The sequence below is a fragment of the Lemur catta genome, chromosome 2 (genome assembly GCF_020740605.2).
Source record: "Lemur catta isolate mLemCat1 chromosome 2, mLemCat1.pri, whole genome shotgun sequence".
NCBI classification, from domain to species: domain Eukaryota; kingdom Metazoa; phylum Chordata; class Mammalia; order Primates; family Lemuridae; genus Lemur; species Lemur catta.
The window spans coordinates 15,966,026-15,980,456 of NC_059129.1; the positions used below are offsets into that span (position 1 = coordinate 15,966,026).

A 14,431-nucleotide genomic window follows, 5' to 3' on the forward strand; every position below is an offset into this window, starting at 1 on the left:
AGAGAATGAGGGCTTGGGTCTAACTGACTCCCATCTCTGGGTTCTTCACCCCACAATCTCCTACAGCTGCAGAGGATGAAAGGCAACACAGGTTCATGAGAACCGTGACTCTGGGGAGATGGGAACACACAAAACAAAACAAAGAGGAGAAAAAATGTACAGTTCCCCACACCCCTTGGAAGCCATCGTAAAGGGAATGCATAAGCCTTGAAATTTTCTGTGGATACTAAGTGCAAGGCAAGCAGCTCATGTTAACTTGGGAATTGCATTTCCCAGGAAGGAGGGAGCCAATGTTTACCAAGCGCCTACCAACAGGAAAGGTGCTTCACCTGTGGCATCTCGTTTAATCCTCATTTAATCCCCTGCAACGTGGACGTTAGGAACAGATTGCAAAGTGGGCATTGTGAGCACCTGGAATGCTCACAGAGGTGGAGTGACTTGCCCAGGGTCTCACAGTTACTAATTAAAAAACTGTATCTTGTCTTGCTCAAAGCTGGGACTCTCTCCCATACTTGCCTGTTGGCTGGGAAGTTTATCTGTTTCAGTGTTGGGGGTTTACCCAACAAATAGCAACATTAGGGTTGGGGGGGCACATAGGCGAGTGGGTGAAGGTGCGCAGAAATTTTTTTAAAGGCTGTAGAAAATTCAGGAAGGAATCACATCTTCATGTAGAGCTCAGCCTGGACTTGCAGACTAGGAAAACGTGCAACTCAGGGACACAGGGCTACAAACTGAAAGCCAGGTGCATCCTTTGACACACACAGCATTTGAACTATTTTTTGTTAATTTTGAGTTACTTGCCAAACGGTAAATATCAGCAGAGTCCCTCTAAACACCTAGATGTTTTTCTCTTTAAAAATCAGCCACTTTGGCGACATGAGATCCGCGTTCTTCTGTGGTGACAAGAGGCTGGAACTAAATCCTGGGAGATGGAGGAGCAATAACTGCATTTGCTGAACTCATTGTCTATACATTTGCTCCATTTCTTAAGATATAATTTACACAGAATAAAATGCATAAATCCTAACTGTTCGGTTCAGTGGGTTTTAACAATTGCACACACCCATGTAACTGCCACCCAATCCAGGATGATAGAAATTTCCATCACCTTCCTGTCTCATCCTCTGACTTTTATCACCACAAATTCTTCTTTCCTGTTCTTGAATTGCATATAAATGGAATCATAAGGTTTGTACTCTTTTAGCATTGGCTTCTTTTGCTCAGCATCCTGTTTCTTAGATGCACCCGTGCTGTGGCATGTGTCACTAGTTTTGTTCCTTTCTTATGGCAGTTTTCCCTGGTGCATGAATGCACTGTGGTTTGTTTACCCATTCAGCTGTTGCTAGACACTTGGGTTGTTTCACTTTAGGACAGTTATGAGTAATGTTGCAACGAACATTTGTGCACAAATCTTTCGGGAACGTATGTTTTCACTTCTCTTGGTAAGTACCTAAAAGTAGAATTTCTGGGTCATGGGGGAGGTACATGTTAACTTTATAAGGAACCTCCAAATAGTTCTCCAAAGGGGTTAGAACATCATTCTCTCCTATTCTTTATAGCACCAAGTGTAAAAACTGGAAAGTTTAGCAGTCAGAGAAATTGTGATGGGCCAGTAGCCAAGTGGGCCACATTTGGCCCTCACAGATTAATAATCACAAGACTTTGAAGAACTTTTCTAGAACAATCAGAAGTTCTGACCTCATTGGGCCTGTCTTGCCCCAGTTGGAGCTGGGTCATGGCTGTCCCCTTCTGCTGAAACGCATGCTCTCTGGTCGGCCACAGCCCACATGCCCGGCTTTGCTTACTGACATGCCTCCTGTTGTAGGTGCCTGGAACATGCCCAGGGTCCTGCAGATGTGCCCCAGGAAGTCAGGACTGGCCCCCAGGCTGGTGAAGCAATGCAGCTTCTGCACCCCACTGCCTTTCCCCATGCTGTGGCTTCTGGCTGCAGATCACAGGTCCCTGGCCTGTCTGTCCCCTTCTCCAATCCCAGATGTTCCTTTTGTAAGTCTGTCCCCCAGGACAGGCCCCTACCCTGCAGGCCCCATTTATGCTGGTGTCATTCGAATCACCAGGTCGCCCTCCATCCTGCTGGACGCATCTCTAAGCCACTCCCACTCTGGAACTAAATGGCTGTGACACGTCCTGGCTCTGCCACTTACTGGGGCCCGTTACTCACTTTCTCTACCTCAGTTTCCACGTCAGTAAGATGGAGATAATATTGGGACCTGTCTTAGAGGGTTATGGGGAGGCTACGTGGCCTCAGATTGGTCTAGAAAGGAAGGTAATCCAGAATTGTGTTCCAAGCCCTTCGGTTTGCAAATGCTAGTCATTCTTTTTAAAAGCCTTTGGATGCTGGGAGCATCCAGTGAAAGGCTCCGCTGTGTCCCCCTAACTTTCCTGGTGTCCTGGGCCCACGCCCTGGCCGTGGCGTGGTCATTCCTGAGGGTTTTTCAGGGCTCCAGATGCCTCTGCGTTGCCCTGCCCTGGTCCGCAGAGCGCGTGGAGCGGGGGTTGCCCAAGCAGTGGTCACTGTCACTGCCACCGCCGCCTCCGTGGTGAGGGCTGTGGCTGCAAGTCCCTCCTGGCACTTTGCCTTTATCCCGCATCCCTCGCCAACATCTCTCCTCCCCCTGCCTCCAGCTCGTCCCAAGCCCGCCTGTCCCCAGCGTGGAGGCGGGACCGTGGAAGAGTGGGTGAGTGAAGCCGGCGGTGCCCTGGGCTCAAGCGTCTCCCCCTCCACGGGCTCCCCCCAGGTGCGGTCAGAGCACAGGGCATGACACCTTCCCCTCCGGGGCCTGCTCGGGGTTCAAGGGGCCCGGGCTGGGCCTCTCCTCTGCCCCTGGGGAGATCATTCACGCTCCCTTTCCTCCCTGCTGCAGCGGAGGCTGGAGTTTGGAGTTTGACCTGCTCAGAGGCCCTCTCAGCAGTGGGCATATAGGACGGAGAGTCACTGCTGTCCTCCGAAGCGCTTGGCTGCAGAGGGAGAGGAGTCCCCTCCTCACGGCCATCTCTGCCTCCTCCTGCCTCAGAAGCCACCAGCAGCCCCCAGGCAGGTGAGCCCTGTGTCTAGGATAAGGTAAGACACTCCGCCTTCCCCCAACAGATATCCCCTCTCCAAACTGGGAAGCCAGTCTGGGGACAGGGAGACAGTGCTGGTGGAAGGACTCCAGCTGGGGATGACTGGCCGGGCGAGGGGCTCTGAGTCCCTCTCTGCAGGCAAGGTTGTCATGCCTCAGGCAGAGGGAGTATGTTTTGGGGGGAGAGATGGCAGCGTGAAGCCGGCAGCCGGCAGCACTGGGCATAGGTCCAGCTCTTCCACTTAACCAAGTTCAAGGGCACGGAGCCAATCATTTCGTCTCAGAGAGCCTTGGGTTCCTTATCTGTCAAATGGGAATGCAGACCTCAGCCCGGCCCAGCCCACAGATGTGTGGAAGGACCCAAAGGGATAAGGAAGGTGACTATATCTACATAAACAACAAAAAGCTAGAGGGCTGTATTGCTGCAACTACAACTGCTACTACCTACAAGGCAAATACAAGTTTTCACTGGTACTTTTTGGGCACGTGCAGAAAGCTTTACATCCGGACCTCATGTCACTGACACAGTAACCCTGTAAGGTGGGCACAGCCAGAGCCAGTGAGCAACTTGGCCAAGGCCACACCCACAGTGAGTGGCGGAGCTGAGACTCAGCCTCCGTGGCCAGGAGCTTATCCCCACCACCATCAGTGGTCTTCAAACAGTGTCTGCTGAATGGTTCCAGGAATGGCTGATAGTGGGGTCCCCCCCAACGGGCAGCCTGTGGATATGACTTTGGAAAATGCTGCCCCTTTTCAGGAGGTCACAGTGTTCAAGGCTCTAAAAATCCCACGTTTGCTTGTTCTGCCAACGTGTATTGAGTTCCCGCTTGGGGGACGCAACGTGACAGAGACAGACAGGGTCCCTGCCTCTGTGCAGTGGAGACACATGCAATGGGAAAACCATGCAAATCAAATGTTATGCTTGATTAAACTCAGGTGACAAGTCATGTTTGCTATGAGAGCCAATAACTCCGGGACCCAATTTTTAAGAAATTATGATGGGTACATAATAGTTGTATATCTTTATAGGGTGCGTGTGATGTTTGATACAGGCATACATGTGAATTAATCAAATTGGGGTAATTGGAGTGTCCAACACCTCAGGCATTTATCATTTCTTTCTGTTAGGAACATTCCAATTCCACTCTTTTAGTTATTTTACAGTAAATCCTAACTTACTGTTGATTATAGTCTCTTTGTTGTGCTATCAGATATTGTCCATTCTATCTAACTAGCTAACTATATTTTTGCACCATTAACCATCCCCGCTTTATCTCCCACCTCCCTGCTACCCTTCCCAGCCTCTGGTAACCATCATTCTACTCTCTGTCTCCATGAGATCAATTGTTTCTAATATTTAGCTCTCAGGGATCCAATTTAGATCCAGGCCAAGAGAGGGCTGCGGGGGGTGTACGGTAGGCTGCCACCTGAAGGATGAATAGGAGTTTGTTAAGCCAAGAGCATCAAGCAGAGCACCCCAGGCAGAGGGAACCGAATGGCAGAGAGGCTGGGGCCAGAAATAGTGTCCAAGAAATAACAAGAAGGCCAGTGAGCCATGGGTCTGAGGGGCAGATGGAGCATCTCAGGGGATGCTGAGATCTCCTGAGCAGGGAAATGATCTGATCTGATTCATGCCCGAAGATCTCTCTGGCTTCTGTGAGGGGTGCATGAAAAGGAAGCAAGCCTGGCCTTGGGGCAGCAAGACGGGAGGTCTTGCTCTAACCTAGATGGCAGTGATGGTGGCTCGGACCAGGGGGATAGAAGTAAAGGTGAGGGAAAATGGGCAGATTCAAGTTATTTTGGAAGTAGAGGAGAACAGAGTGAGGGTGAATAGATTTGGGGAGTTGAGAAAGAGATGCTGTACATTCTTTGCTGGTACCTTTGCACGCCAGGCATCCTTGGTGCTTAGACGCGGTGCCTGGCACATAGAGATGTGCCCAGACCACTTGCTGAATGAATGACAAATGAATGAATGAATGAATGAATGAATGACTTAAGGATGACTCTCAGTTTCTGGCATGAGCAGCAGCAGAGTGGAGAAAGTTGCCCTTTGGTGAGATGCAGAGGACTGGAAGGAGCATGCGTGGTGCTGAAGCCCTGGGTCTCTAACTTGCAGTGTTAACTCTGAGGTGTCTGTTGGGCACACGAGAGATGCCACTTTGGCATTTGGATGGACAAGTCTGGACTCAGAGGTGCTCTTGGTGACTTCCGCTCTCTCTAGGAATCTGAGACAAGGACTCCCTGAAGGGGCAAGGTAGGTGGAGGAGAATGTCACCCAGGTCCCCTGTACTCATTGGGCATATCTGCTCCCCTGCAGTGGACCCCACAGGGAGAGATGCCCTGCCCCGTCACGCCCAGCATTTCTTTCCAAATCATCGAAGCTGTGGCTTTTCCTAACTGGCTGGGGATGATCCCGGCCTCTGCTTCAGCCCGAAGTCCTACAATCTGTCCTGTTGGCCTTTTTCTAGATACCTGTTCCTAATGAACCCCGTGGCACCAGCTGGTCGAGGAGGCCAGGGTGTTGCTCAGCTCTCTCCTTCTGCAGTTCTAAGCAGAAGTTCAAGCTCATGGCAGTCAGGTGGGCAGTGACCTGCACTGCAGTGGCCACAAAGGCTTGGTAGCAAAGGGTTGTGCTATCAAATGTTGTTCATTGTATCTCACTATCTCACTGCCTGCCGGCCCGGGAAGAATAGCCCCTGCTGGTCTCTGTTATCACTTCTGGAATTTTCCCCACCACGGTCCACACGTCTCCGAGCGGTTGGAAGCCTGCGATTAAACCTGAGTAGGAGCCCTGGTTCAGTCATTTACCAGAGGTGTGGCCTTGGACCTGGCCTCAGCTTTGTTTTTCCTCACCTCTTCAGTGGGGTTAATCAGAGCCCTGACCTCTTAGGGGTACTGCGTGCTCACACTGCGATTCCTGCTCGTAAGTGGCCAAGGTCTGCCTGATCACAAAGTTCATGCTCTTTTTTGAAAAAATGGCTTTAGAAGAAAGTTGGGGACAGAACAAGTATTCTGTACGTAATCACGTTATATAGAGGATGAACTTGCTTACTGCTTTTAACAAACCCGTGACATACATCTGACATACATCATGCCCATTTTATAGATGGGAAACTGACCCACAGGGAGGCGATTTGCCAAGATCATGAAGCTCATCGGAGGCAGAGCTGGGATCTGAGCCCGGGCAGGGCAGTTCTAAAGTCTTTATCATGACACATCGATTTCCTGGAGAGTCTGTTGCTCATAGTTAATAATTGTAATTAGATGGTCATTGTCATCTTTGATCGGTGCAGGGAACTTTCCTTGTTTTTTTCTCTCTCTCATTCTGTCTCTCCTCCCATTCCTGCCACCCCTTCTAACGTGTTTGATATTTGTTGGCAAATACGCCTGCATCCTGGCAAAATACTTAGTACTATTTTGTGTCTTTGAGTGTTTCTAATATACACAGATGGCTTTATGCTGTAAATCTTGTTCGGTTTATTTCTCTCCTTTTGCTTTTATTGTGAAACTTCTTAGATGCACAAGAGTTATAAAGAATAACTCCCGGCAATGGGTGCACACCCAGGAGCCAGCCTAAGGCATGAATGCAGCAAATACGATCAAAGCCCTCCCCTTACCTGTAGCCTGTGTGCTGGGAACCTGTTTCCTGATCTTTTCCTTGCGCGGCGGTGTGGAAAATTTTCACATCTGCTGGGGCGTGGAAAATTTTCACATCGACCATAGCAAATTATGTCAGCGGCCAAAGGAAGGCGTGAGAGAAGTCCCTGCTTAACTGAGCTTCCTTTTGTGCTTTGGCCAATGGGCACCCTCAAGGGTAGCTGTTCTACTTGCCAACAAAGGCTTTGTTATAACACAGGCTGCTGTGAACCCTCCCTTTGCACACAGGGAGGGTCTCTCAGAAGAGGTGAAGCAGGAGCCCACCCCCAGCTTGGCCCTAGCTGAGCAGGCCGGGAACAGAGTCACGATGCAAGGGCCAAAGGGTGCCTGGGGTCATTTCACCGAGTGGTCCCGGGCGTGCGCAGTGCCACAAGGGGCTGGGCTGAAAACCCGGGAGGATGGGGCCAGGTCTGCCTTTCTCACGGCTTTGCTCTTTGTGCTGAGCACAGAACTCGGCACACAGCTGGTGCCTAGTAAATGTCTGTTCCACTGAGTCCCCAGGACCTAGCACAGAGCCTGGTACACAGTTGGTGCCTAATAAATGTTTATGGGAAAGAAACCGAGGCAGACAGAGGGAAGGAGAGAACGAAGAAGAGAAGGGCAGGAGGAAAGGAGGGCAGACCAGTCAGTATTCGGTAACACCACGAGCTCGGGCTCAGGCCCTGCGTTCGAATCCCACCCACCTCTAGCCCTGACCGTGACCTAGAAGCGAGTGGCACAGCTGGGGCCCGAGCCGGGCTCGCTCTCCGCTCTTCTTGCCTCCTGTTTGCCACCTGTAAAGCGGAGGTGTCACAGTGATCGCCTCGCAGGATGAAACAGGAGGACGCATGTCAAGTGAGCTCCATGCCCAGCACTTAAATAGACAGCGTGGTCCCCACACGTTGGGAAGATTGCTGTCACACCTGAAGCATGGATTGATTTGTCGCAGAAGGGGCGCATCGAGGGCTCGGCCCGGGAGCCTGGGGGCCGGACGGCAGCGCTCCGGGTCGGCAGGGCCCCACCTCCCTGAGGCTCAGGAAGAGCTTGGCATCGGTGCCAGCCTCCGGGCGGGCCCCACAGCGGTGATGAATAACTTGTTTATCTGCTCGAGCTGCTCCCACCGCTCGCGGTGCCTGGCAGGCAGCGGGCTGGGAGGGGCGGGCTGGGGGCGGGGAGCTCCCCAGGCGGCCGCCCCCCCCCGCCTCCGCCCCGCCCCCAATCTTGTCAATCTCCACCCTTACCTGCCTCCGGTGCGCCTGGTCCTCGTCTTCCCCAGGGTCCCCCGTTTTGGAAGCAGCAGGTTGGACTGTTTGCAAATGCAAGCTCTGACACCAGCCAGGCTGGATGCGAGTCCTGGCTTTGCCGCTCATCAGCCGTGTGACTTTGGACACGATGCTAAGCCTCTCCCAAGCACGACTTTCTCACCTGTAAAGTGCAATGAGAAAATTACCTGTCTAATGGGGGCTCACCCCTGAACCAGCCCGTCACGGCCCCCAGCCCCTTCTGCACCCAGCCCCCTCCTCCCCCAGCCTCTAGAGTCGGCCTGTCCTAGTTGGAGCCCAAAGGGGTCTCCACTCCAGGGCTCCCTCCCACTTTCACGCGGAGAGACCTGAGGTTTCCAGTTCAGTTAGGTTTGTCCTGAGCAGCTAATAGCATTATCATCCGTCTTACGGATGACAGTGATCATAAAACCAAGACCTGACCAAGGCTCAAAGAGGTAGGAGGTGATCTGGGTTGGAATTTTGGCTCCTGCTACTCATGCCTGCTTTAGAGTAGATAAGAGATCATAGAACTTGGGGTTCCCTGGGAACAATGAGGCTGTCTGTCATCCCTTCTTCCTTCTTTCTCCTTCTCTTCCTTCCATCTTTCCTCTCATGAAGGTGGGGTTCAGTGGATCAAGGTTGCTTGGGTCTTCTCTTCCTTGGAGAGGGCCACCATGTCCCAGGTCTGAGAAGCTGTGAGCATCCTCTGAACAGACACAAGAGCAAGGCCCAGCCCTAGGGAGAGAAGTTCAAAGCTACACTTGGCATGAGAAGGGAACTTACAGATCACTGAGGTGCCCTGAGACATCTTCTCTACGTGAACATCCAGTCTCTTCTTTTACGCCTCTGAGGGGGTGGTTCTCAAGGGAGGTAGTTTTGACTGTCATAACTGGGAGGAGGGTACTCCAGGCATCTGGTGGGCAGCCGGTAGGGTGCTGCTAACACCCTACGATGCACAGAATGGCCCCCGGGTCCAAAATGTCCATAGCGTTGAAGATGAGAAACCCTGCTCTAAGGACAAGGAACATCCTGCCCAGACCACAAGGCCATTCTGTCTTTGGGCAGCTCTGATCAGAAGCAGGAAATTGTTCCCCAGTTCTCCTCTCCTTTACTTACCCTGTCAACTAATCACCAAGTCCTATTGATTCTAACTCCAAACTATTTCTCAAATCTACTCCCTCTACTATGGTCTGAATGTATTTCCTCCCCACACCCCCACCCCGAAATCTAAATCCCCAATGGAATAGTATTCAGAGGTGGGGCCTTTGGGAGGTGATTAGATCATGAGCGTTCTGGCCCATGCATGGGATTATTGCCCTTATAAAAGAGGTTTGAAGGCACCTGCTTGTCCCTTCTACTGCGTAAGGACACAGCAAGAAGGTGTCCTTTATGAGAAAGGGTCCCTCACCAGACACCAAATTTTCTGGACTTGTTGGACTTGTTGTTGGACTTCCCAGGCCCCAGAACTGTGGGCAATAAATTTATATTGTTCACAAATTACCCAGTCTAAGGTATTTTGTTTTAGCAGAAAGAATGGACTAAGACATCATCTTAGCCCTCCTTATATATCATCTCAAGCCTGAGTCATTACCTCCAGAATAACTTTCCTGCCTCCCTTCTTACTTCTAGCCAAGCCTCCCCCATCTGATCATACCACTTTCTTATTGAAAATTCTTCAGTGGCATCCTTTAACCTAGAGCAGAGGTATGTGATGGAAGTGTTGCTGCATTTCAAGGGATGTTTTAAAATTTATCAGAGCATTTTTGGTTGTCACAATAATTTGGGGGTGCTACTGGTATTCAGTGGGTGGAGGCCAGAGATACTAGACATCCTGAAATGTACTGAACTACCTCGCACAAGAAAGGCTTTCAGATGTTCCACCAGACATTCATGTGGGCACAAAACATGTTTATTGCTATCCAAGTCTAGAACCACCTCCAGTTTACATAAAACACAAAGTGTTAGGGTATTATTACTTTAAAAATGTACCTGCTTTTTATGCTCACAGCATTGTCTCAGCTATTTTTTAGCAGACTCTCTCTTAAATTAGAAAAATGGTTTATCATGGCACTTGCTTGGGTTTCTTCATAATGTTTAAAATCATAAAGCAGTTTTGCAAGTTTAAAGATTCGGTGTGTATACTAGTTTCTATTCTGGTGTGTCCCTCTAGATTCACTCTTTAATTATCCTGTGCTTCTGGAAGGGAATGGCTTGCAATTTTCCTATTTCTCTTAAATGGGGAACTTACTCCATATAATAGGTGAAAGCATCAGATTACCCCTTGGGTCTTCTAGTGGAATCAGATGAAAGCATTTTTACATGTTGAGGCATTCATTGTTTTATCATGAGTTGATTTCCTTTTATTTCACTTTTATACTACAGTTAGAACACTATACATTTTTTTAAAAAATTATGTACGTGGGTAGGTAACATTAACTATGAATTTCACTTTAGTATTCAGTAAAAGAGGTGTTACAAAATATGTGTTATAAGAACAGGGGAGGATAGCTGACAGGTTGAGAACTACTGACCTTCTAAAATCCTTCAAATGACCTCAAAGGGCTGGTAGAATCTGTCTCCTTCCTATATGACTAGCCTCATCTCCTGGCCCCCTCCCCCAACCTTATTTAATGCTCATGCAAGAGTCTGGTGGTCCCTTAACCACGACATGTTAATTCACACCTCAGTGTTTGCATTTGCCTGAAATGCTTCCCAACCCCCTGTTTATCCACATAGGATCTGTACTCATTCTTCAAAACCTGGCTTACATGCTACTTTCTGGATTCTTCCATATAAAATTAGGTGGTCCTTCCCTCACTACACCTTGTAGAAAATAATGGTAATGGTGACAGTAGTAGCAATAGTGGCTGCAATGTACTGAGCACAGTCTCTGTGCAAGTCACCATGCTCAATGCTTCATAGGTACTAGCTCACAGCAATCTATGAAGCATGAGCTTTCATTGTCTCATTTTGTAGAGATGAAGGAACTTGTCCAGGGTCTCAGGGTTGGTAAATAGCAGATCCAGCTCTACGGCTTCTGAGCTGGAATTCCTAACAGATCTGTCTCTATGCACCTCCACTCTATGAAGCATCACATCGTGGTGTTATTGCCGACTGGTGGATTTGTCCCCCCCCTGGGCTGTGCCTCACAGAGGGCAGGGATTGAATCTTTTCATTCCTGATCCCCTAGAGGAATAAGTCAGTGCCCTAATCACTTACGGTCAAAAATTTCCCTTGGGAATTTCATTAGTTTCTGACTGTAACAAGTTACCACAACTTAGTGGCTAAGATGACACAAGTTTATTATCTTACAGTTCTAGACATCAAAAGTTGGAAATGGGTCTTACCAGACTAAAATCAAGGTGTCAGCAGGGCTAAATTCCCTGTGGATGCCCTATGGGAGAATCTGTTAATTTGCCTTTTCCAGCTTCTAGAAGCTGCCCACATTCCTGGGCTCATGGCCCCGTCACCTCATCTTCAACGCCAGCAACAATGGAGCCAAATCCTTCTCATGCTGTCGTCTCTCCATTTATTTCTTCTGATTGTGTCTTCCCTTGTGTGTAACATTCCCTAATGTGCAACATTAGGCCTGCCCAGTTACTCCAGGCATCTCCCTATTTTAAGGTCAGCTGACTAGCAACCTTAATTGTCCTTAGCCATGTAACAGCCTATTTATAGGTTCTGGGGATTAGATATAAACATCTTTGGAGGGCCATTACTCTGCCTACCATGGGAATCCCTTAAATTACCCAGCGAAGTGCAGAATACTGAGGTACAGCTTAGGATAGTAGTTCAAAGCATGGATTCTTCAGCAAGATTATTTAGGCTCAAATCCCAGCTTCACCTCTTGAGCTGTATTACCTTGGGCAAGTTACCTAACTTCTCTGTGCCTCAGTGTCGCCATCTGTAAATAGGGATGATACCCATTTTGCAGCTTTGTAAATCCTCAGAATGATGCCTGGCATACAGCAGATGCTATATAGGTGTTTATTAAATACATACAATTTTATAGGCATACCCAGCATTGGAATGAGATTGTAGTATCTGGCTAAGCCTCAGACAAAATTGTTGGCTTGACCCTCACCGGGCTGTGAGGTGCCTTGGAAATGAGACTCAGGAGTCTCACTTTTCTCTCACTTGGGGACATGTGCTTTCTAAGTGGAAGAGGATGCTGAAACCATCTGTCCATTTAAATTGTTTATTATTCTTTATGTTTTGCCAAGTGAATGGTTGAATTGGTAAAAATCAACTATGGATTTGATGTGATGTCATTGTTTGTTGAATGAGTGAGTGGATGGATGGATCTGTCTCCCCTGAAGACCTGTCTCCACCACACCTCTTTCCACGTGGGTCCCGTTTCTCAGGTGCCCCAGGGAAGAAGCTACAGAAAGGGGGAGAGGAGTGACGCTGGCATCTGACATGCATTTTCACTTCCCCAGGATCAAGAGGGCTCGTTCAGGACCATGGAGAGCAGTCCCAGCAGCCCTCAGCCTCTGCAGTCGGGTCCCCAGGAGGCGTTTCCCCAGAACAGCCTGGAGCCAGGTGACATTGCGGTGCTGGTTCTGTACTTCATCTTTGTCCTGGCTGTTGGACTATGGGTAAGCCAGGCCGGGGTTGGGGGGGGGGTGTGTGTCAGGGGATGGGGAGAGAAGGAAATGTCTGGCCAGAGACCCTGGTTAACCCCATCCTTTTGGAGATAAGATACTGACTGAGAGAGGAAGATATTATTAATAGCTCAAGGTCATAGAGTAATCAGAACTTTACAATTTAAAAAGTGCACTGAGTGTTGACTATGTGTCAGACACTGTGTTAAGCATTTTCACTTATGTTATCTCATGTAATTTGCACAGGCCCCTATGAGGAAGATGCTATTACTATACTCATTTTACAGATAAGGAAGTTGAGGCTCAAAGAATTAAAGGTCCTTACTCTGTTAGTAAGTTGGGGAGCTGGGGTTAGAGGCCCTATCTCTCTTACTTTAGAGTCCATGCTCCTTTTTGTTATTTATTTAAAGACATTTTTTTTTTTTGAGACAGATTCTTGCTCTGTTGCCCGGGCTAGAGTGCCGTGGCATCAGCTGAGCTCACAGCAACCTCAAACTCCTGGGCTTAAGCAATCCTTCTGGCTCAGCCTCCTGAGTAGCTGGGACTACAGGCATGCACCACCATGCCCGGCTAATTTTTTCTATATATTTTTAGTTGTCCAGATAATTTCTTTCTATTTTTAGTAGAGACGGGGTCTTGCTCTTGCTCAGGCTGGTCTTGAACTCCTGACCTTGAGCAATCCTCCCGCCTCAGCCTCCCAGAGTGCTAGGATTACAGGTGTGAGCCACCTCGCCCAGCCTAAAGACAATTTTTTAAAGACAATACAGTCACATGTTTCAAAACTAAAAACAACTTATGACATACACTGAAAAGTCCAACTATTACCCTTTCCTTCACAGGTAACCACTATTATTAGCTTGTTAGTACATTAGTGTATTTTCCCAGTTTTTGTATGCAAATCCAAGCAAATACTAATGTGTCTGTTTCCAGCTTTCTTAAACAGAAGGTAGCTTATTATAATACTGTTTTTCACTTATGAGTATCTTTTAGATATCTTTTCATGTCAGTACGTAGAATATTCCTTATCTTCTTAAAAGTTGCACAGTATCTTATTAGATGATTGAACTGTAATTTATTTAGCCAGTATCCTACTGGGGGTCATTTGGATTGTTTCCCATCCCTTACCGAAACAAAGTATGCCGTAATAAACAAACCTTGTACACTCGTGACTTTGGACTGTAGCTGTATCAGAGGATAAATTCCCTGTAGTAGAATTATCAGGTAATTATGCCAGTTTGTGTCAAATTTCCCTCCTGAGGTGTACACATCAGTAATGTATGAGAAAATAAGCTTTATCACATCCTCGCCAGCAGTGTATTGTCAAACTTTTTCATTTTTGTCAAACTGAAAGGTAAAAAGAATATCTCAATGTATTGTTAATACACATTTACCTTATCACAAATGAGGCTGGGCACCTTTACATATGTTTAAAGACCACTTATATTTCCTTTATGTGAACTGTGGTTACATATCCTTTGTCTATTTTTTATTAGATTTTTGCTCTTTTACTTATCAATTTCTAGGAGTTCTTTATATATTAAGGATATTAGTAACTTTGTGATAAGATAGTGCAGAGGTGTTGCTATGTGATTTTCAGGTCACCTGGTTCAGGTGTATTGTACCCACTGAGGTGTGCCCACTTTGATCTGATTATTTATAGATCATTACTCTTATCCCTTAGCTTTCTCTCCTCTGCACCAAGAAAGGAAGAAAAGGGCTGGACATCCCAAAGACCATGGATCTGATCTTTCTCTGCTTCTCCTATTTTTGTAGGGCAGACAGAAATGGATGAGATGTTAATAAGGGCTTTGAGTCAGACAGACTTAGGATCAGGGTTAGGGGTAGAGTT

General features: G+C 48.0%; 1 protein-coding gene across 1 annotated transcript in view; it reads left to right on the forward strand.

Annotated features, from left to right (window-relative positions):
* Positions 1-1,428: 1,428 nt before the first annotated feature.
* Positions 1,429-14,431, forward strand: part of SLC5A11 (solute carrier family 5 member 11) — a 46,214-nt gene continuing 33,211 nt past the window's right edge. Inside the window, exons 1-3 of the mRNA XM_045542815.1 lie at positions 1,429-1,442; positions 2,883-3,079; positions 12,418-12,576. Coding sequence (XP_045398771.1) covers positions 12,442-12,576 — 135 coding nt within the window. The 5' untranslated portion in view covers positions 1,429-1,442; positions 2,883-3,079; positions 12,418-12,441. The remainder of the gene's footprint in view (positions 1,443-2,882; positions 3,080-12,417; positions 12,577-14,431) is intronic.